Source organism: Cibotium barometz, chromosome 56 (genome assembly GCF_041138505.1).
Source record: "Cibotium barometz isolate CiBa-2024 chromosome 56, ASM4113850v1, whole genome shotgun sequence".
In the NCBI taxonomy this organism is placed as follows: domain Eukaryota; kingdom Viridiplantae; phylum Streptophyta; class Polypodiopsida; order Cyatheales; family Cibotiaceae; genus Cibotium; species Cibotium barometz.
Genome location: NC_141101.1, coordinates 40,518,208 through 40,540,244, shown reverse-complemented (window position 1 = coordinate 40,540,244; position 22,037 = coordinate 40,518,208). Strand labels below are relative to the sequence as shown.

At 45.4% G+C, this 22,037-nt stretch overlaps 1 protein-coding gene across 1 annotated transcript; it reads left to right on the top strand.

Moving 5' to 3' along the window:
• Positions 1-452: 452 nt before the first annotated feature.
• LOC147607216 (protein ARABIDILLO 1-like) lies at positions 453-21,247 on the top strand. Its single transcript, XM_086790909.1, has 13 exons — positions 453-2,268; positions 2,351-2,509; positions 2,592-2,672; positions 2,778-2,909; positions 2,990-3,117; positions 3,194-3,281; positions 3,380-3,474; positions 3,560-3,623; positions 3,852-4,027; positions 19,976-20,197; positions 20,288-20,372; positions 20,523-20,639; positions 20,731-21,247. Exons 1-13 carry the CDS (start codon positions 910-912, stop codon positions 20,800-20,802), a joined length of 2,778 nt encoding a protein of 925 aa, XP_086647035.1. The 5' UTR covers positions 453-909; the 3' UTR covers positions 20,803-21,247.
• Positions 21,248-22,037: the final 790 nt, after the last annotated feature.

The window sequence follows — 22,037 nt, the reverse complement described above, 5'->3', positions numbered from 1 at the left end:
TGTTTCCCTGATTCTGGCTAAGCTTCAAACATACTAGGGTTCTTTCCCTGATGTTGGATTGTTGGCTGCAGGTGAGATGTTGGGTTGAGAAGAAAAGGCCTCCTAGATTTGGACCTAAAACTCATCAATGGTACTGCAAGGAAAAACAAACTGATCACACAATTGTTGCCTTTATTGAGAACCCGGTTGGGACCAGACCCACAGTCAAGGTTTGGTCAAAGCATGGGGGAATGCTAGAAAAACAGTCCCCCCCGTGGTTGCACTATTGCTGGGGTATCAGATCTCTTGGGAACAATCTTGTTTCTTGTGTGAGGATGAAAGATTGGACTTTTTATGTAAAATCTTGAATGAGGTATGGGTTTGGTGTATGTCACATTTGGAACAGTTAATATAAATAAATATTATTGGTAGAAAAAAAACTTTCTATGATTAGCTTAAGTGATCGTGTTTGAGGGGGTTTAATTTAAAGTACTACTCATATACCTGTGAAACGTTAAATTATTGTTGTTGTGTTTTTCTTTTTTGGAACCCTTCGCAAGCGCAAGAAGAGCAATCAATTCGGTGTGTGTGCGCTGCTGTGCCATCCATTGCGTTTATGGGCACCTGACCCCTTCACTGCGTTGTTGCAAGTTCATCTGCAGAGAAGGCGGGGGTGCCCTCATCATCACCATCGCCATCTGCGAGGGTTTGCTCTGCACATCAACTCTCACATGGGTAATATCTAGTGCTTTTCTTTCTAATTTTTCCTGCATCATTGGGCCCTGCGGGGCATGGATATCAGAGGATGCAAAGACTGCGTTTGTTACTGAATCAGAGGATGCAAGGTAGTTTTTTCCGCTAAGCTTCTTGAGCGGTCGCAAAATAAGGAGAATGCTGGACCTTGGGGGCCTGTCCCGCTAGAAGAGAGAGATGAATCGGCGAGTGCGTCGAAAAGTTTTGAAATATAGGGTTAGCAGGGCAAAAGAGGCATCATGTGTTGATGGTGAGGTCCTTGAAGAGGTAGTTGCAGTCCCTGTTGAGCGCATTGTGGACTGGACAAGCCTTCCACATGACACAGTCATAGCCCTCTTTGGCCTTCTCAACTACAGGGACAGAGCTCGCCTGGCCTCTGTCTGCAGACAATGGCGCCGCCTTGGAGCTTCTCCATGCCTCTGGAAATCCTTAGACATGCGAGCGCATACCCTAGATTTTTCCACTGCCATCTATCTTGCCAGCAAATGCTCAAAGCTCCATCGGCTCAGATTCCATGGTGCCATTGCAGCATCAGCTATCATAAGCTTGCAGGCAAAGGAGTTAAGGGATCTCACTGGGGATAGCTGCAGGGAACTTACAGACGCATCTCTCTCCATGCTTGCTGCACGGCATGGAACCATGGAAAGCCTCCAGCTTGGACCCGACTGTGAGAAAATCACCAGTGACGCCATCCGAGTGGTCGCCCTGTGCTGTCCTAATCTCAAGCGCCTCCGCCTCATGGGCATCAGAGAAGTCGATGGGGATGCCATTGGAGCTCTGGTCAAGCATTGCCCCCATCTCACTGAATTGGGTTTTATTGACTGCGCAGTTGTGGATGAGGCAGCATTATCCTCGGCAACATTTTTGCGGTTCTTATCTTTGGCTGGGTTGAGGAATGTCCAGTGGAATGTGGCTGCACAGTTGTTGAGTAAGCTTCCTTCTTTGGTTGCATTAGACGTATCCCGTACTGAGATCACCCCTTCAGCTGCCAGCAGATTGCTTGCCATGGAGAATTTGAAGGTTCTTTGTGCCCTCAATTGTTCCAATCTTGAGGACGGGAGCGGATCAGTGTTTTTCTCTTCCAAAAAGAAGGTTCTACTTGCCCGTTTCACGGATCTTGTGAAGGGATTGGCATCGCTTACCTCAAAAGCTTCTACAGACAGCAAGGAGGGGAGTGTGCTGGCATGGAATCAACATGGTTGGAGGCAAGGTGACAAGAATTGTGTAGAGCTCCTTAACTGGACAGAGTGGGTTTTCTCACATGCATTACTTCGTATTGCTGACAGCAACACCCCCGGTTTGGATAGTTTCTGGTTAAAGCAGGGCACGACCGCATTGCTTAGCTTAGTTAAGAGCTCTCAAGAAGATGTGCAAGAAAGAGCAGCTACCACGTTGGCCACATTTGTTGTGACGGTTGATGTGAATGCCACTGTGGATTCTGCTAGAGCCGAAGCAGTGATGCATGGAGGTGGTATTAGCCTTCTGTTGGACTTGGCCAAGTCGCATCGAGAGGGAGTACAATCTGAGGCTGCTAAGGTGAGAATGCATGATCCTTCTGCTTCTTGCAGGTTCTCTTTCACCTTGTTCATGTGGCTGCTTATGCCGGTTTTATTGGCAGGCTATAGCAAATCTTTCAGTAAATGCAGAGGTCGCAAAATCTGTGGCGTTGGAGGGAGGTATCAACATATTGGCAACCCTGGCAAGGTCCCCCAATCGGTGGGTTGCCGAGGAGGCTGCTGGAGGCCTGTGGAATCTCTCAGTCGGGGAGGAACATAAGGTGAAGGTCTCTCCATGCTTGGTCTTGAAATGCAACTGGCAAGAGGTGTGGCTCTGATGAAATCTGAGGTTCATATTTCTAGGGTGCCATTGCTGAGGCAGGAGGCATCAAAGCATTGGTGGAGCTGGTTTTCAAATGGCCTAATGGTGGTGATGGGGTTCTGGTATGAAATTGGATGTCATTTATTTGCATTTTGTTGAAGTAGGATGCACAATGTTGGGTGGTGCCAGCTTGTCAAATCACTCAAAAGCAGACATCTTCTTTGCAGGAGCGTGCTGCTGGAGCACTCGCCAATTTGGCAGCAGATGACAAGTGCAGCATGGAGGTGGCTGTGGCAGGTGGCGTACATGCGTTGGTAACACTTGCTCGATTTTGCAAGCACGAAGGCGTACAAGAGCAGGTTTTGTCATCCTGCATGTGCTCATCACCATGATTGTTTATGAGCGATAGCCCTCTCTTTAGTAAGTCTGTGGATGGCAGGCTGCGCGAGCTCTCGCCAACTTGGCAGCACATGGGGATAGCAATGGCAACAATGCTGCAGTCGGGCAGGAGGCCGGTGCTCTTGAGGCATTAGTACAGCTAACCTGTTCACAAAGTGAAGGTGTCAGGTGATACTTTGTTTGGGGAGGCTCTGCAATTGCTACTAGTTTTGGTTCAAATGGTGACTGCTTATGATCAATTCAGGCAAGAGGCTGCTGGGGCTCTGTGGAATCTGTCCTTTGACGACAGAAATCGGGAGGCGATAGCAGCTGCTGGTGGTGTAGAGGCATTGGTGAGTTAAGAACAAATTTTTGCTTTCTTTTGCCAAAGGGTGGTGTACTTTTAGAAGTCAAGATGAATCTATTTTGCCATTGTGACATTTCTCCACAGGTTGCACTTGCTCAAAGTTGCAGCACCGGATCTCACGGTCTGCAGGAGAGAGCTGCGGGAGCGCTTTGGGGCTTGTCGGTCTCTGAAGCTAACAGGTGAGATCCTTTCGGTCTCACTTTATGTATTGTCTGGAAGCAATGCTATGCAGTGTTAGCTGACACTGTTAATTGGACTTTTCAGCATAGCAATTGGGCGGGAGGGTGGCGTTGCACCTTTAATAACCCTGGCTTATTCTGAGGCGGAGGCAAGTGCTTATTTCTTGGTGCTATTTGAAAAAAGTGTGTAGGAGACCTATCCACATTATGAAGATCATTTGAGAAAAGGGGAGATCTCACCAGGCCATTTTTCATGGGCCCCCGGGGGATCCCCCCCCGTCCTACCCCAGTGTGGCAGGGGATCTGTGCGTAAAGTCCCTAATGTAAGCTTTCAAGCTCTTACTGCATGTGATTAAATAGTTGTGGTTCCATTGCAGGATGTGCATGAAACTGCAGCAGGTGCTTTATGGAACCTTGCATTTAACTCGGGCAACGCTTGGCGTATTGTTGAAGAGGGAGGAGTCCGTGCTCTTGTGCACCTATGCTCTTCTTCGGGGTCAAAGATGGCTCGCTTCATGGCTGCCCTTGCTCTCGCTTATATGTTTGATGGCAGGTAATAAACAATGTGATTGCTTGCAGTTGTTTTTTTTAAAACTTTGATTTGTATATCACTTCTGGCATCATGTCTTAATACATACATAGATCCATGTACAAACATGCATGCATGGTACATATGTATGCATACACATAATCTATGTAAACACATGCAAAAAACATGCATACATACCTACATAGAGTTAATTCATACTTACATACATACATACACCATACACACACATGCACACACCAAGGTTGCCTCAATGCTCGTTTAATCCGTGTATATGGGCGTGTGTTTGAAAGCATGCATTTTTCACATCTATGTGTGTTTGCAAGCCACATTTTACATGCTTTGAATAGTTCTATTATTGTTTGCTTCATTAATCTCTCTCTATCTCTCTCTCCCCCCTTCTTTTGAAATCTTATCTATTTGCTTTTTGATTGTACTTCCTAGAAAGCATTGGGTTCGCCCAAGAGTTTAGACACTTCCAAAACCCAATGAGCAACTTATGCTTGGGTGGAACATAAGTATTGCTTGGCTTACTACGGGTTTTTCTCCTCTCTTTCTCTCCTATTTTTTATAGAGTAGTTTTCTTGATTTAAATTATAATTGGCTAAGCTAAGTCTCTTGTATTAGTAGTCACTCTGTGAGTTGAATTTCAATAGTTAAGAATTTGTATTTTTTTTTTGTCCTTTATTCTTAGCAAAACTTTATGTAGTGTTTTTCTTGTTTGTGTGTGTTTGGTGTGAAATAAATGCAATCATTTTTTTTTTCAAATTGTAAGGTTGGCTATATTCTAGTCTTAGGAAGCTATATTTTTCCATCCCTTTAGCGGACATGCAAATTCTTAATTAGTGTAGGTGTATGTTGACTTCCTTGTATGTATACTATTCTTTTTCCCTTTTCGTATACTATTCTTTTGCCCTTTTCTTGGGGATTTTGACCTTGTTTGGGTCTGCTTAGGATCAAGGGCTTATTGTGTGTGTTTATGAAGGGCTGTTTGTGCGAGGACGAGTTGGGTAGTGATTCTATAAGAAGTCAGGGGCACTTGAGTGCATGCTATTGTATATGATCTTTCAAGTGTAACAAACAATTTTATTTAAGGACCCATTTCTTGGCAGCAGCCCTACTAAAAAAGAAGGGGGGTGTGGTCAACCTGTCTCTTTATTACCTAGGATCATTAGCCTTTAGGCATCATGGTCGGAAACACCATCTTGACTACTCTAAATGATAATTTATGTCGATGTTAATGAGGTGCACCCTTCTAAGCAATTTCATGCTTTATCATGGTCATACAATAACTTTCATCCGCCTTAAAAAAACACGCTAGAGAAGCAAGAAAAGTTTATGGAAAAAATTCTTTACTCGAGCATTCAAAACCCTTATATGTATACATGGGTAAGTTTGGTTTTGAATCTTCTCATGGTTCTCTTATAGAATGCATAAAGGGACAATATGCAAACTCAAAGGAGTGTTAAAGTCTATATACTTTTTTTTCTTAATGGCTACAATTTGGAAGTGAAGTCATATAGTCATAAGAACGAGAGAGCCTCCAAAAAAACACACATGCTTTGGAGATGTGGTGCTAAGTCAGAAAAGGTTCCTTCCTATTCTAATCCTCCTAGCTTCTTTCATCTCCAACCTCAATCCCCTATAACAGCTTGTGTTGTAGGCATGGCCTCTAGGGTTACTCACATATCTTTAATAGATCCCTTGTTCATTTCTCCATTTGATTTTTTTTTTTGTTGATAGGTAGAGACCATAAGCCAAAGCTGATGTATTTAGATAGAATCTTGTCTTTAGGGGAATTTTCACTCAAAGTTTTCAAAAGATTTAACCCGAAAGTTATCTTTAAGCTCTTTTGTATGTTAGAGGTTTTTTTTCGAGAATCTTAAAGTAATTAAGTCTCATGGCTCTTACTAAGGTTGACTTTTGGAGGGTATATCAAGTCTAGAGTTTTCGTTTCTTATCATTCTTCTATTTTAAGTAAGGAGCTTTTAATCACTATTTTTACCTCCCAAATTTAGATTAAATAGGTCTAAGCTTTATTTTAAGATTACATGAGGTGATGAATGCTTTTCCGAATTGTGTTAGAAAAATATGGAATCATCATGTGGTTGCTTGGAGGTATTTAAATACTCTTGGAAGTTGGAGAAAAGGTCTACAATTATATTGAGATAACAAAATAGGTTGGCTATTCTTTGTAGACCTTGCTGTTGTAGTGATAATAAAGTTACTACCTTAGCTGATAATTCTCTTGGACGTATAGTTACAACTAATACTTCTATTTGCATGTGTTTCTCTAAAGGAGTCTTTTGCAAAAGGTACTAAGCTTCGTCTTTCTTCTCCTAAGGACTTCCTTCTTGTGAAAGCCATGGGGGAAGGTTACTCAACTTGAAGAAGCCTTTGGGAAACAAGGTGCTCTATGCTAGTGGAAAAATGACAACTTTAGAAAAAGTGTAAATGAAGCTTAGAGAAGTTCCATCAAATAGTGAATCTAATTCATGCAACTTTGTTTCTTAAGTGATGAAGCGTTTTTAAACGTAAATTTCATCGAGTTTTTAACATTTTTGATGTAGACAAATGATTAAATAATTTTGTTATTACATAAAAGAAGTTATATCTGGAGTGTTGGAAATTGGGTGGGGGGCCAAGTTCCGGGAAGTCACCCATCCGAGGAGTTGTACACGCTTAAATGGAGGTTTTCACAAATTGGTCTAGCCATCGAGACCCCAAAATCTTAAGGTGATGGAGGACCTCTGGTCTATTTTGTGGAAATCTCTTAGTGCTACCCTTTGTCACCACTTTTCTCAACACCTCTCCTTGGTGCCAACTTGTCCACTTTTTTAGCTTAGAGGATCAACTTGGCTTCCCTGGTGGCTCAGAGGTTACACTTCAAACCATGGCTATGATACCCTGTTGGAAATTGGGTGGGGGGCCAAGTCTAAGGAGGTCACCCATCGCGGTTGTGTTCATGGCAATGCATGCTTAATTGGAGGTTTCCACAAATTGATCTAGCCATCCATACCCCAAAACCTTAAGGTGAAGGAGGACCTTGAGTCTATCCATTTTGTTGAGATCTCCTAGTGCTACGCTTTGGCACCACTTTTCTCAACATGCAATGCATTTTACGAGAAGTTAATTTCTCATTGCATACATACTTAAGTTGCTCTTCATCATGAAAAGTTCTTGTAGAGCACGAAGACTTTTGCAAATCAATTTTAGGTATCACTCAAGGCTTCCTTATTTTTATGGAGTGCGGAGGGTCCATAAAAATGTTAAGAAGCCAAGACTCATAGCTCATCTTGTTAGGCCTAGGGATGTTTTGAAGCGGTAGTTTTTGGTTGAAAGCAAGTGTTACCCACGAGGGAGAACGAGAGCTGTGAGTGCCCCCTCTCAAACCTGCGTTAGCCTGCCATTGCTTCCCCCCTCCCCCCCTCCCCCGGTTCGCCTTCGTTGCCTCTCCTCCCTTTTGTGCCTCGCTGCCCCCGCCTTGGCCCTCCTTTGCTCTGCTGCGCCTGTCCCCCTGCTCGCTGCCTGTCCCTTGCTGTGCCCTCGCTACCCCCTCCCCTGCTCGTTGGCGCCTCACACCCCCCCCCCCCCCCGCCCTTTTCCTCTCCCCTCCCCCTCCCCTTTTCCCTCTGTCGCCTTTCTTCCCTACCCCCCCACTGGCCGCTGCTCTCCCCTTTTTCGCTTCGTCCTCTCCATTCTCAGTAGGCAGTTTTTTCTGGTTCTTGGGCCCTTTATCCTTCAGCAAGCTTCGGCCTCTTCTGGTCTTCAACTCCATGGCAGCTGCTCCTTCATGCCTGACTGAGGCCGCTGTCCCTTGCCTATCCTTCTCAGAAGCGGACCTCTAGCTCCTCGCTTCAACAATTGCATCCCTAGAGGCCTCCACTCTGGTGTGCAAGATTGTTTGTAGCCGCCCGGCGCGTGGACAACTCAAGGATCTTATACAAGCTAGCCTCCTTGGAGTGCTTGCAAAGATTACCGATAGTCATCTGTTGGGGCGCGACTGTCAGATTGCACAGCGGAAGTGAACACAACTGCTGTACAGAGCAAGACACAGATGAAAGAGAGAGAGAAGCTGTGTAACTCTGCTATATATGCCAAAGAAAATCCCGGAGACTACAACTTGGAGTGTGGGGGCATGGGGCCATTTTATATGGCCCCAGGCTGCTGGTCGGCCAGCCTTAAACAAGCCGACAGCAGCCCATGCTCACGACCAGCACAGCTCACGACCAGCAGAGACCTGGTCAGCCAGATGCATGCAGTCAGCCAGGACTGCAGGATAATAGTCGGGCAGCAAAATCATAGTTGGCCAGCATCTAGGGGCAGCCGACAGCCCAACCACACCTCCGGAAAATAGGGAAAATACATGGAGAGAGAGAGAGAGAGAAAAAAAATGGGCTAACACTAAAACGGGCGGGCACACACACAACAGAGGCCCTGACATAGTGTATAGACAGGAGATGACTGCTAACACGGCTACTACCAGGTTGAGTTTGACTTGCCAGCGGCGTCAGATAGAGTCATGGAGCAGAGCCCCGCCGCACTGAGTACGGCCCATGCCTTCTTTGTGAGGTGGCAATGGCTTTGACCCAACATGGCTAGGGTTTCAAGCTTTCTCGTGAGATAGTCTGCTTCCCAGGCCTCAAGAATAAATACCTTCCTCTTCTCCTGGTGATTGGTGGAGCCATTGGGAGAGTGATGGAATCCCCCTCCCCCTGTTGCTTCGGCCCTTGCTTGGGTGGTCGGGATTATTTGTGTTGCTTCTCCGGAGATAGTGTCGCACGTCATATCTCTTCCTTGCCTCTGGGGAGATCCTGTTCCGTAGAGAGTAGAGTACTTTGGCCTCCTAGGTCAATGCTTCATATGGAGGCAGATGGGACATCTTGCTAGAGCTTGTCCTCGGCGCTAGTCCCCCGAGACCGCCTCCGGTGGTCCCCCACCCCCGGTCCCAGCTTAGTTCATCCTCAAGGGGCTAGGAGGGATGCAAGCCCTTAGGCAGCAGAGCACTAGGGCCTGGCCGCGGACGACACTGGTGTTGGAGAGTGGTAGAATGTTGGCGCGCGCTAGGGCTGCCAATTCACTTCTAGAGTTGAGCGGCGCTGCCGTGCGTGCTAGGCTTGTAGAGCACAAGAGGATTCGGATGTGTTAGAGAACCATTTCGAGCATTTATCGCAGCATCCGCCCTGTTGGCGATTGCCCCCCCCCCCCCCCCCCAAGAAAAAGAGATGGTATCTTGGTGGGCACTACTTTCTCTGATCATGCTTTAGTTATTCTGTCCTTGGAGGACCCCTGGCGGCAAGATAGACACTTGAGCACTAGGATTCCGGACAGCCTCATACAGGACTCTTGAGATCTGCAGGAGGATAGAGTATGAGAGGGATTGGATTTTCTCTAAGGTTCTACCGCACGCACCTTGGATGTGGGCCTTGGCGAGATCAATAGCTTATTGCAAGAGGCAACACAGAGTAGATTTCGTGAGTAGGAGAGGAGCATTCGGCGGGGTCTTGCTTCTCTCTAGCAACTTCAAGAGAGTTCTCTAGATAGCTTGTGGATTGAGAGACAGCTGGCCGCCGCCCATAAAGAGCTCCGATCCATAGAGGAGTGGAGTGTGGAGTACAGATACCATGTCAGAGCTTCGAGCTTCCTTTTTTCTTCGCCACTAGGATCTCATGGAAGGCGGCCTTCGAGTAGCCTTCAATGAGATTATGACCATAGGCGCCATACTAGAGAGGCTCTCAGAGGGTGTGATCCACTTGATTCCTAAGGAGGGTGGTGACAGATTAGAGATTCGGCAGTGGAGACCCATCACCCTCCTTGTGACCGCCTACAAGATTTTAGCCAAGGCCATCAGCCGAAGACTTCAGCCATCCTCCCCGACTTGATCCATGACACACTTAGACAGGTTTTGTTCATGATCGGAGCATTCCGGACAACTTCACTTTCTGGGAGGCGACAACTTCGGCCAGGATGCGGTAGTAGGACGTGATTGTGTTCCTTCTGGATTTCGAGAAAGCCTATGATAGAGTTGACGGGGGGCATGATGTATCGGTCCCCGGATGGGTTCCTAGTGGAGTGGATCTGTGGTGTTTCAGGACTTTACCTGGCATCCATGTTATTTCAGGTTCTCATTTAGGGAGCCAGAGGTGATAAATTTCCCCTTTCTCGCTTGGTCCGGCAAGGTTGCCCATTGGCACCATACCTCTTTCTATTTGTCGCCGAGGCCATGAGCAATTTTCTCTTAGCTCAGGAGACTAGGCTCTAGGGATTGTGTCTCCCCATCCGTACTCAGGAGGAGCCGCTTGACTCAAACTTTGTAGATGACAGAGCAACATACTTATCTGGAGGTGTGGGTAATCTTCAGAGATTCGTAGAGGCGATAGAGATCTTTTGTCGTGCATTAGGAGCGTAGATCAACTGGCACAAGTTGTGGTTTTTGGGTAGGCTCTCCAGCCAAGTTGGGGTTTTTGGGTAGGCTCTCCACCCGCCCCGACTTGGCGTCTAGTTGAGGCTTTCCAGTGGATCCCGAGGGGCACTCCAATCTGCTATCTTGGATGCCAGGTGGGCATCAATATCTCCCTAGAGTAGTAGCTAGCCCCTCTTCTTTTGAGCATTCGGAAGAAGCTTTTGTACTAGAGTTCTATGAGGCTTTCCTTGGCTAGTCGAGTGGTGGCGGTGAACTAGGTCCTTGCCACCATGTGGTATATTACTTCTTGCTGGGCCTTCGCCTGAGCTTGCATGGTTAGGTACAACGGCGGTTGATCCACAATTTTTTGTGGGCCGGCAGCAATGGGGGGCTTGTCCGGGCCAAGGTGGCCTGGAGACACTGATCATTCAGCCATGACATAGAGGGGGCCTAGGCATCATCGACCCTGCCATTCAGAGCCGTGCCTTGTTGGGCAAGTTGATTGTTAGAGGACTTCTCCCAGGCGCTGAGCCTTGGAAGGACTTCCTGTTGGCGAGGATTTCAGCCCATACTTTGAGCCTGGGGGGCTCTTGGTTGCAGAGCACCAGATGGATCTTCGGTAGAGATATGGGTCTGCAGCTTTAGCCCGGCTTTTGAGGAGAGATTTGCCGCCGGCCTACTACGAGCTTGGGATCACCTTAGGCCGGGTCTTCAGCAGTTAGTTCCGGTAGCCTCGGAGGAGCGTCTTCAGCACCAATCCTTGATCTGGAATCCCCTTATCCGTTTACCTAGTGGCCACATGCTGGGGGTCCGGCCTCATGTATCCTAGGGAGCGTTGAGCATAGGACCTGCCGGAGATTGTCTTGCATTCAAATAGCTTCCCCTTGAGGCTCAAGAGAGGGGCCTAGTTGGGATCCAGGGCAGAGACAGACTGAGCTTCCACATCGACTTCTCTATTATCAAGAGTGGCTGACCCCTATCCTTGACCTGACCCCCCCCCCCCCCCCCCCCCCCCCCCTTGCGGTAGTGGTTGGGTGTGTGTACTAGGCATGATATTCTCTTGGCAGTTCATGGCACGGATGAGAGCTGCGCCTCGCTCACTTGGTAGATTAGAGAGATCAGAGCCCCCTTTGGATGACTTCAGACGATGCACCTTGCAGAGGGTGAGGGTGATCAGGTTTCATGCACAAGTGGCACATTGACTCCCCTCTGGCGAAGGTGGCGAGGGAGAGACTCTAGTGTTTATGGATTTGGGAGAGCCGACACTTCATGTGCCTCCAGTGGGACCCGGGGGAGTGGACTTGGTGTCATCCTACAGATAGGGAGGAGACTCTGGGTACCCCGTTCTTTGCATACACTGCACGGCTAGGCCGTAGGATGCAAATGCCCGAGGTCAAGGGCACCCTGGCAGCAACAGGACACTGGCAGTCTCAGGGCCTCTCAACGCGTTTTCTGTCAAATTTTTGGAAGAGGCTCTGGCATAGTTTTCGGTCTCGAAAGATCACCCTCTTTTTGTGGCTGCTGGCACATAGCAGTTTGGCGGTTTACACGTGGTTGGCCATTGGTGGTAGACCAGCAGCTTGTCCAAGGTGCGGCCACCCTCAGGAGTCTCAGCGACATTGTCTTTGGGATTGCGTGAAGGCTCAACAGGTTTGGCAGTGGTTTCACGATGGACATGACCTCTACTTGGATTATTTCATGGGGAACTATCGCTTGGGCCACTGAGGCTGAGATTGTCATGGCTTATGAGGAGGAAGGTGGGGGGCTAGCCCTTCAGGTCTCTCACCTTCGCATTTCCTTAGTACCAGCCCCAACGCCATCTATTGATCATTGGACTCCGGGTTCGGGCCAGAGGTGGGAGATTTGTAGCAACATTGTAGCTTGGCACATCTGGAGAGCTCGATGTAGCGAAGTCATCGAAGGCACCCACACTCCACCTGCGGAGTCCATCAGGAGCATTTGGCTTGACATCATTCATACCCTATGCGGCCAGTGGGGGAAGTTGTAGGGTGGCTCTGACTGAATGCGAAAGCGGTGGGAAGCCTTCTTGAATGTCACGTGCATGTCCGTGCCATGGCTAATCCTGTGCACGAACTGTCTTAATCCCTCACTAATCAGTAGCATCTGTGCAGAAGGTGTTCAGACCAAAAATATCATTCAAAGTTAGTAGGAGTCAAAGTCAGTAAGCAGTAGTAGTCCAAAGTTAGTAGAAGTCCAGGGAGGAAGGATGATAGTCTCCACCCCGTCATCAAGTTTAGCAGAAGGGAATGTCATGTGCATGGTTGTGCCATGGCTAATCTTCAACATGAACTAGTTCAATCCTTGATTAGTGCGGTAGGTCAGATAAGCATTTAGCCTCACATCAGCATCATCATTATGATCATCAGTAGCCAAACATTACAACCATTTAGCATCAGCACATCATCATCAGTAGCATTTGGGCATTGTCGGCAGCATTGGACACCTCCTATCATCAATCAGCCAGCATCAGAAGGCAGCCAAGACCAGTTGGCCAGCATTTTATGGAGATCCAGCATTCATTGCCAATCGCCTAGCATTATACGTCAACCGCCTAGCATTATATTTTAACCGACTAGCATTATATGTTACTTTAGCATTTTTGGGACTGATTCAGCTGGCTGACAGCTATACAGCTGGTTGACTGCTGTTCTACCCACATATATAAGCAGTCCATCATATTCAGCATAATACAAGTCATATTTCAGAAGTTCATCTATCACAAATCACCTAGCATTCGGTAGAACTCATGTAGAAGGGCTATGGATCAACCCTTATGGGCTGATCACAAGCCTCAGCCATGTACAAGGATAAACCACCTTTTTGTACCATATGAATAAAGAAAACCTGACACCTAATCTCTCTTCTTCTCTCTCCTTTGTGTCAATCATATGATAATTAGCATCAATGTTCTTAAGTATGCTTAGGGCTATGGATCAGTACAACACCACTCCATCTGCTACCCTGCTGCATCCTTTCTGCTCGAATTGTGCACCTTCCTTGTGAGATAGCTTAGTGGGCTGAGCTTGAATGCTCTGATACCAATGTTGCATGCACGGAAGCCTTGCTGTATTGATCCACAGCCCTAAGCATACTTAGAACATTGATGCTAATTAACTTATGATTAAGACACAAAGGAGAGAGAGATTAGGTGTTAGGGTTTCTTTATTCATATGGTACAAAAAGGTAGCTTTATGCTTGTACATGATGTAGGGCAATGGTCAGCCCCATAGGGGAGACCTAGCCCCTTTTCTACATGATGCCTACTGATTCTAGATGTTGGAATGCTTAACTAATGACTTATGAACTGCTGAAAATGCTATGATGTTTATTTACTATGTGGAGGCTGCAGTCGGCCAGAAGACTATGGTGTTGGCCAGTTTTGGTGGACAAAAACCGGCTGAATTCTTCACTTAATGCTGCGCTTCATTGATGTTGTCCACACCTGCTGTTTGGCCATGATGATGTTGCGGACCAGCTACTGGGCTCCCTTTTTGGCTGCCGACAGCAGGCTGAAGCCCAACTGTAGGCTGCCGACAGGGTTCCCAACCCCATGCTGATGATGGTAAATTTACTGATGCTGATGCTTATTCTACTGATGCTGCGACACTGAATAGTGACTGAACTGTTGATTAGTGAGGGATTAAGACAGTTCTTGCATAGGATTAGCCATGGCACGAGCATGCACGTGACATTCCCTTCTGCTAAACTTGATGATAGGGTGGAACTCTATCATCCTTCCTCCGTGGACTTGACCTTGAACTGCTAGTGCTTTCTAACTTTAACTTCTATTGCTAACTGACTTCTACTGACTGATATTTTTGGTTTGAACACCTTCACTCCTAATCTCCACTTCCAAGTCTTTGATGAAGAAGTGAGCATTTGTTCAGCGTTGTCCCCATGCTTGCTTTCCCTTAACATTTACACAGTGGTTGGTCACCTGCCGGAACTTCATTAAATGACAGGATTTACAATATAGTACATGTGCTCGTTACATAGTTGTGTGGACATAGTTGTCATGGAAATATGTTAACCACATGTGGCTAACAGTGTTAATGAGCCATGTTAGAGAAGGACCACAAATAAACACCCAAGATTTTTGTAATGTCAACAAGATAAGGTCAATGAAGCAAGGCCAAGAAATATAAGTATAGTAACAATTAGCCATAGGGACTCCGAAGCTAAATCCCTTCCTCACTCACACTCCCACACTAAAAATCCATGGGTATACTCTCAAAAAATCTCTTCTTCTCACGCCCATAATAAACCTTGAAATACACACTTAAAAGAAAAGATATCATCACATAAGATAAGGATCTATCTCCCACTTGATAATCATCACTTCACAACTCAACATGGTAACAAATAAAAATATCACTCATTAAAGCCCAATAATAAACCCAAACATAAGATATGGTAAATATGAACTCCCTCATAAAAGATCTACTAAGCAGGAGGGAATGTCACATGCACTCTGCACTCAGTGCATGGTGACAAGATGGCTCATCATCAACAGTGCAAAATTTGTACATTATTAGAACCCAGTAGGATGATATTTTGTCGTACGCCGTGATCCCATTGTACATCTTCAGTCCAGGATAAGTCAGGCACGAGCTACGTAGGTCATTCCTCAGTCTTAGCGGGTTAGTCAGTCAGTCAAGTCCCTTAACCCACTTGGAGAGAATCATTCATGCATGTAGAGTCAGCAGAAGCCTTAGGGTTTGCATAAGAAAGCACTCTGCATCCTGCATAATATGCATTCATATGCATGTGCATCATTTAGAACATCCCAGAAGCCTTAGGGAATTTACTAGGATTTATCTGGTATTTTTTTCCATATTTTATGGTATTTATTTAGCATTTAATGTCATTTATAAACATAAGGTTTATTAAAGTTATGACCAGCCAACTTGACCAACCCCTAACTAGTATAAATAGGCTTGCTCAGTGCTTAGAAGAGCATTCATTCTTCAGTGAGCTACGTGCCTGCCTCCTCAGCACTAGGAGCATTCCCCGCCTTCAGCCTAGACTGGTCCCTGCCTTTGGAGCTTGTGTCTGTGCTTTCAGCCTTCCTTGCAGCTTAACGCAGCCCCTTCTTGCAGTCTGTTCAGCATACAGTAGCCCCACAGTCAGCAGGTGCAGCTATCGTACCTTAACACAGCCATCTTTGCCGCAATTCAGGTCCAGCCATCTGCTCAGCTCTTAGGCGCCTGCATACAGCCCTTTGCCAGGCCCTAGGACAGCAGATTACATCTGGTGAAGGTAACATATCATTCATAAGCATTTGCAGCATAGTTACATAGCTTAGAACAGTCCACCGCAGTCCCTTCTCAGCCTCAGGTGTGCAGCCCTTTCTCATGCCCTTGGGAAGAGTGCATAGGCTCAAGATTAGTTCATCGAGGTGTTTCTATAGCCGTGTACAGTTTAGCCAGGCTTCTGATCCTCCGAGATCTTGCGTTTGGCTTATCTACAGTCCACAATCATTCTCTCTAAAGTAATAAAGCAAATACTATCTCGTTATCGGGATAGGGAGCCCTTCAGTGGGTAATTTGGGACCCAATCTGGTGTACAATTCTCATATATCTCTCTCTCATCTCTTTAAAGTTTGAAGTATTAAAATGGATTGCTAAACTCACGAAACTCAGGATACAGAAGACGGTGTGAGCATTTGTGTGACAGGATCTTTCACTGCAAAGATTTCCGCTGCATATTACAATTGGGGATTGGGGAGTGAGGTTCTTCGCAACAAAAGATGTGGAATCAATCCTGACTACGACAAAACATGTTTGCAAAATGTGTTCATTACATGGGTGTCATTGGAAATTTGGCATGTGATGCCCATGAAGCTTGTATCTTGAGGAATCCTTGATAATACAATCATATTACAAGGGGTACAAGGGGGGTCGGTCCTTTCTGGTCATATTGCAGTGTCATTTAAATTTCAGCAGTGCTATCTTATTTGGTTCGATGCCATTTTATCTCGTTTAATAGTATTAATAGTCTGTGTGTGTGTCAAGATTGTCCTCAACCCTTTTTGGGGCAATTACAATCTGAGTCTATGTAACTCTGAGTGTAGAGCAGCTCCAAAGGTATGCTATATATTCTCTTTGGTTGACGAGTCCACATAACTCTGAGTGCAGAGTAGCTTCAAAGGTGTGTTACATACATAGTTGTCACGGTATAAAAATACGATGCCGTATGGGAATTTTTGGTACGATTTGAAATTTTCGGATATCATACGATAAAATACGGTTTTTTTTTAACTCTTACGAACTGTGGAGCTTCAAGCTTGAATGTGAGGGAAGGTTGGGAGGGGAGGAGTCTACAGTGCTTGAGGAATCAGAATATGGAGATGTGTCTCTCCCAATTGGATCTCCCAATTGTCTCCAAAAAAGAGCCTGCATGGGTAAAAGGTCTCCCAATGTAGCGTTTATGACTAAGGGACCATCCTTGCACAAATACCAGCAGTGAATCTCGGGTGATAGGTTTAGGGACTTCTCTCTAGATCAAAATGGCCCTGTCTAAATCTTCTCCCTCGTACATAACTTGAGAATCTGATTGTCTAGCCTACCTATATCAGGGATCTCCAAGTGATGTAGCAAGATTCTCTCATTCTACCAATCAAGTGTACACTACCAGTCTACCTTGCCATATTTTTTAGGTCTCTCGGTAACCTAATATGGAATACTGAGTGGACATGAAAGTTGTGAAGTATTGCGGGCATTTGGGATCTTCGTTGAGTAGGATTTCTATTTTTTTTGAGCATTTGGAAATTTTTTTTCAAGGTGGGGAGTAGGGTTGTTTCTTGTACCGGTACGAACCTATTTGTACCATACGGTTTGCACGGTACGGTACTGTACGATATCGTACGGGTTCGTAAGATACAAGTCTCCCCCTCCTTCCGGTGCCCCTCCCAACCTTGAGAAAAAAATTTCTAAATACTAAGAAAAAAAAGGAAATCTTACTCCTAAATGCCGCCAATACTGTCACCATTTGGCCACCCAATTGGTCCACCCGTGCTTTCTCATCATGTATGTACATTGGATTGGTGTCCATGGCAGTTGTATATGCCGGGGATTGATGCCACTCATGTGATACTGTGGACTTGGCTTTCCGTTGGGACTTGTGTCTCTGTGTACATGCTCAGAAATGCTTGGTGGATTGGTGTTTCATTGGGTCTGATACTTCGTGTACTTGCCTGGAGCACGCCTATTTTGATATAGTCTCATGAACGGGGATTGTCCATACCAATGCTGCATTGCATAGCATCTTTATGTGCTTGCTTGCAATTGAAATTGCATGTTGTTTTCATGCTTGCTTGACCAATGTGTAGTTCCGGGTAAGAGGACGTCCGCCCGTGAACTGTGCGTGTGAAATTGTCTGTTGACATGGTTATGTGGCATGTGATAGGTGGTAAGTATTGGTCATAAACCTAGCCTTAGGAGCTAGCACTAATTTATAAGTGAGTGTGTACACACTTCATTAAGTTTTGGGCGACCAAAACTCACTTATAAATTATGACCAGCCCGGTGTTCACGCACACTGATATCCTGAGGTCACCTGTGGGTGGGAGAGGAGGAGTCTACAGTGCTTGAGGAACTAGAACATGGAGATGTGTCTCTCCCATTTGGATCTCCCAATTGTCTCCAAAAAAGAGCCTGCATGGGTAAAAGGTCTCCCAATGTAGCGTTTATGATTGAGGGACCATCCTTGCACAAATACGAGCAGTACATCTAGGATAATAGGTTTAGGGACTCCTCTCTAGATCAAAATGACCCTGTCCAAATCTTCTCCCTCGTACATAACTTGAGGAACTGATTGTCTAGCCTACCTATACTAGGGATCTCCAAGTGATGTAGCAAGATTCTCTCATCCTACCAATCAAGTGTACACTACCAGTCTACCTTGCGAGATTTTTTAGGTCTCTCGGCAATCCCATATGGAATATTGAGTGGACACGAAAGTTGCAAAGTGTAACTTGGTTGAACACAATGCTAATCAATACACTTAAATACACTAAGATTTGATGGACACTTGCTTAAATACAAGAAGTAATTTGCTGAATTGACAAGAGACACACAATGAGCCGGAATGGCCGACCCCTCCCTCAAATAAAGTATATTAATCTTGGGAGAATCAAGTACATAGTGTCATGGGCATTTTTGACTAGATTTCCATACCATTGCATATGAATACAGTATTGCAAACAAGTGGTTGTCGATGTAGACTTGAAACCCACACTACCCTCTCAAGTGCCCATGTTCCCTACCATCTGCTCTCTATTGTTCCACCAACACATGGTAGCAACAATTTGCAAGAGAGCACGTAGAACAAGAAAACACTACACAGGATATGTGATCTTGTAATCCGGTTCCTCCCTCTTGCTACTTGCGTCCATATTTAAGCATAAAAGCTTACCAATTGCAAGTAGAGTCGATGACATCGGAAGTCTTCGTGATGGAAGTCCTTGGAGTGATGAGATCTTCGATTTGTCACATTTCTTTGCGACAAAAGTCTTCAAGAGGATGAAAGGAACCTTGGGAACGCTTCCCCTATGGTTCAACTTGAGAAAGGAAGGCTGAAATTAGGGTTTTCAGCAAAAAGACCAGAAATTACAGCAATAAAGAGAGCTGTTTTGCTGAATTTCAGTCATTGGGAGTGTGTAGGAGAGTGATTAGCATATGGAAACACTCTTGGAAGCTTGTGAAACACCTTAGCAAGCTTGGAAATGGAGTTGGGAAGGAGAAAGTGCAGAAAATGCAGCCCAACAGTCCTCATGAAGGAGGCGCCAATCTCTACAGAGAGGAGTGAGGTGGTGAGTTGTCCAGTGTGGGTGGGAGGCAGGTGCTTTGTAGAGCAAGCTAGAGTGGACACATGGTTGGTTATTCCCTTTGTACAAAGGGGATAAGGTTTGGGCGGTGGACATTGGGTTATGTCCACCTCTTAAGTCAAATTTTACATCAAGACTTCGTAAACATGGGTCGCTTTCTTAATATAACCCTAGCCCTAAAATGCCAGCTTAATTATGTCTTTCACAAACATAAAACACAATTGCGGCCCTACATAAACCCCCAATTTCTGCTCTAACCCTATTTTCAGTTAGCTTCATTCAAACTGGCCCCAGTTTTAGAAGTTAGCCCCCATCACTGAAATCAGCTCCAATTTCAGGCCCCAACGAACATTAGGACACATCCACACGTATGCATAAATGCTTATGTGCACTCATAAACATAATGATATCTATACATATGGATGCATAAGTCTTCTTTTCGATGACCTTGATGCTCATATTTAGCTTAATCCCTTTATTGAATGGAGAGGTAGACTTTTGTTTGCTTGATATGATGGAAAGGGACGTGGTACTGCTTTGAATGCTTGATATGATGGAAAGGGACGTGGTACTGCTTTGTGTCGTGAATAGGTGGAGTTGTTCTCATATGATGTGGTACTGCTTGATATGATGGAAAGGGACGTGGTACTGCTTTGTGTCGTGAATAGGTGGAGTTGTTCTCATAACTATAATTTCTGCTCAGGATGGATGCAGTTGCATTAGGAGCAACATTTTGTGAAAATGTGTCCAAAAGTGGTGGCTTAGATGGAGCAAGGCGACTTGCAATGCGTCATATAGAATCTTTTATTCAAGCGTTTTCAGATCAACAAGCGCTGACTGCTGCTTCGGCTTCATGGGCGCCAACGACATTGATGCTTGTTGCCGATTCTGCTCGAATACAGGAAGCTGGCCACCTTCGTTGCAGGTATAATCTGCCTTAATAACATCCTTATCTTTATGGTCACGACATCTGTATTGCTTTTCTTATTCTCTTTCTGTTTGTGGGACTGTTTAGTGGTGCTGAGATTGGGCGGTTTGTGACCATGCTAAAAAATGGCTCACCGGTTCTGCGGGCATGTGCTGCTTTTGCGATTCTTCAGGTGGTTTAGGTGGTCTATTGTTAGCCACTTTTCCATGCTTTTTTTAGTAGTGACTAGTTGAAGCTCTTCCCTGTCTATGGTGTCTATGGGTTGGTGATGGTGGGCATGTGTGGTTCATGTAGAGTATTCTAACATGCAAGTTCCATGCAGTTCACAATGCCAGGAGGCAGGCATGCAGTTCATCATGCAAGCCTTCTTCATAAGGCGGGTGCAGGGCGAGTCCTTCGAGCAGCCGCTGCAGCAGCAACAGCGCCACTTCAGGCCAAGGTGTTTGCGCGTATTGTACTCCGCAATTTGGAGCATTGCCTTGCAGATGTCATTACCTAGTTTTGTGGGCTGCATTGCTTGTACTTGACAGGCAAGCCTGAGCTCTGGAGGAGGGAAAACAAGCTTCTTTCCCATCATTGTTGTGCAGTATAGGTTTGCCTGAGAAACGAGAAAGTGAACAACCATCGGTATAGGAAAGGAGACTCAAAAAGGAAGGCTTCTTCCTTGATCCTGTGAAGTGCAACAAATGACCTACCCAAAAGCAAAGCTTGCAGGGTATGTGATTCGTATCATAGTATTTTTTATCTGAAGGTAACAAACGGGTTGCAACTGGGAGAAAGCTTGGTATGTGTTTCAAGGCCTAGAATGTTTGTGCATTACAGACATTGAATGAAGCATGGCCGCTAGTGATCTCAAGAACTGCACATGCTTTTTTACTAGTATCTAAAAAAATACTTGCAAGCCTAGTCCTCATGGACTCCTGTAACAACAATACTGTAGTGTGTTTCTTGTCGACTTGGTGGTATGCTCAGTTTTTTGGATTGAGTATTAGTTAAACTCAGCCAATGGCTGTATAGGTGAGGAGATAATACTTGTGTCTTATTAGATGTTCTCTCTCTCTCTCTCTCTCTCTCTCACACACACACACACACACACACACACACACAATCTTGCATGCAGGTTATGATTTAATCTATTTACTTCAGTCGAACATAGCCGTATGAGTTATTTATTTTTGCCTAACAGGCTTGTTAAACTTTTTGTAGAGGTTGTTCCAACGATTTTATCGCTTTATTCATCGTGCTTAAATGGGTTGCTTGAGGTGACATGATAAGGTGATTATGGCCCTAGGTATTTGAGTGCTTATACTGTGTAAGTAAGGTTTTAATTCTGGCGAGTGTATTGGAAATCTTCATAATTAGATGTATATTAAGGTATCCAAATACCAGTGTGGGCATTGTTCATGAAAGGTGTTTACACACTCAAAATTCTCAGAGATGAAATTTGAGGTTTCTTGATTTGTGAAATCTATTCTTATGGGGCAAGTTTACTGGAGTATATAAGATGTGTTTGCTTCTCTAGTCGGGGGCTGCAGTTGTTTGTTCTTTGAGAACGAGTATGTTAGAACATCAAGTACTACACCTTATGCAACTGAAAATGGTTTTACAAGGGCGACTTTGAGGTGAGATGGTGAGCCATGTATATTGAAAAGGCGATGATGGCGGCTAAACAAATGAATTGAGGAAAAGTGATGTCAGAAAATAGACGATGGAACACCAAGAAGATATTGTTGAAGGATTAGCGGTTACAACAATTTTCTCCCTCCACTTGTGTTGGGCTCAGGCCCGTCTGTTGGTGGATGTGCTCTTACATTGTGCCTCAAATGACTCTCATTAG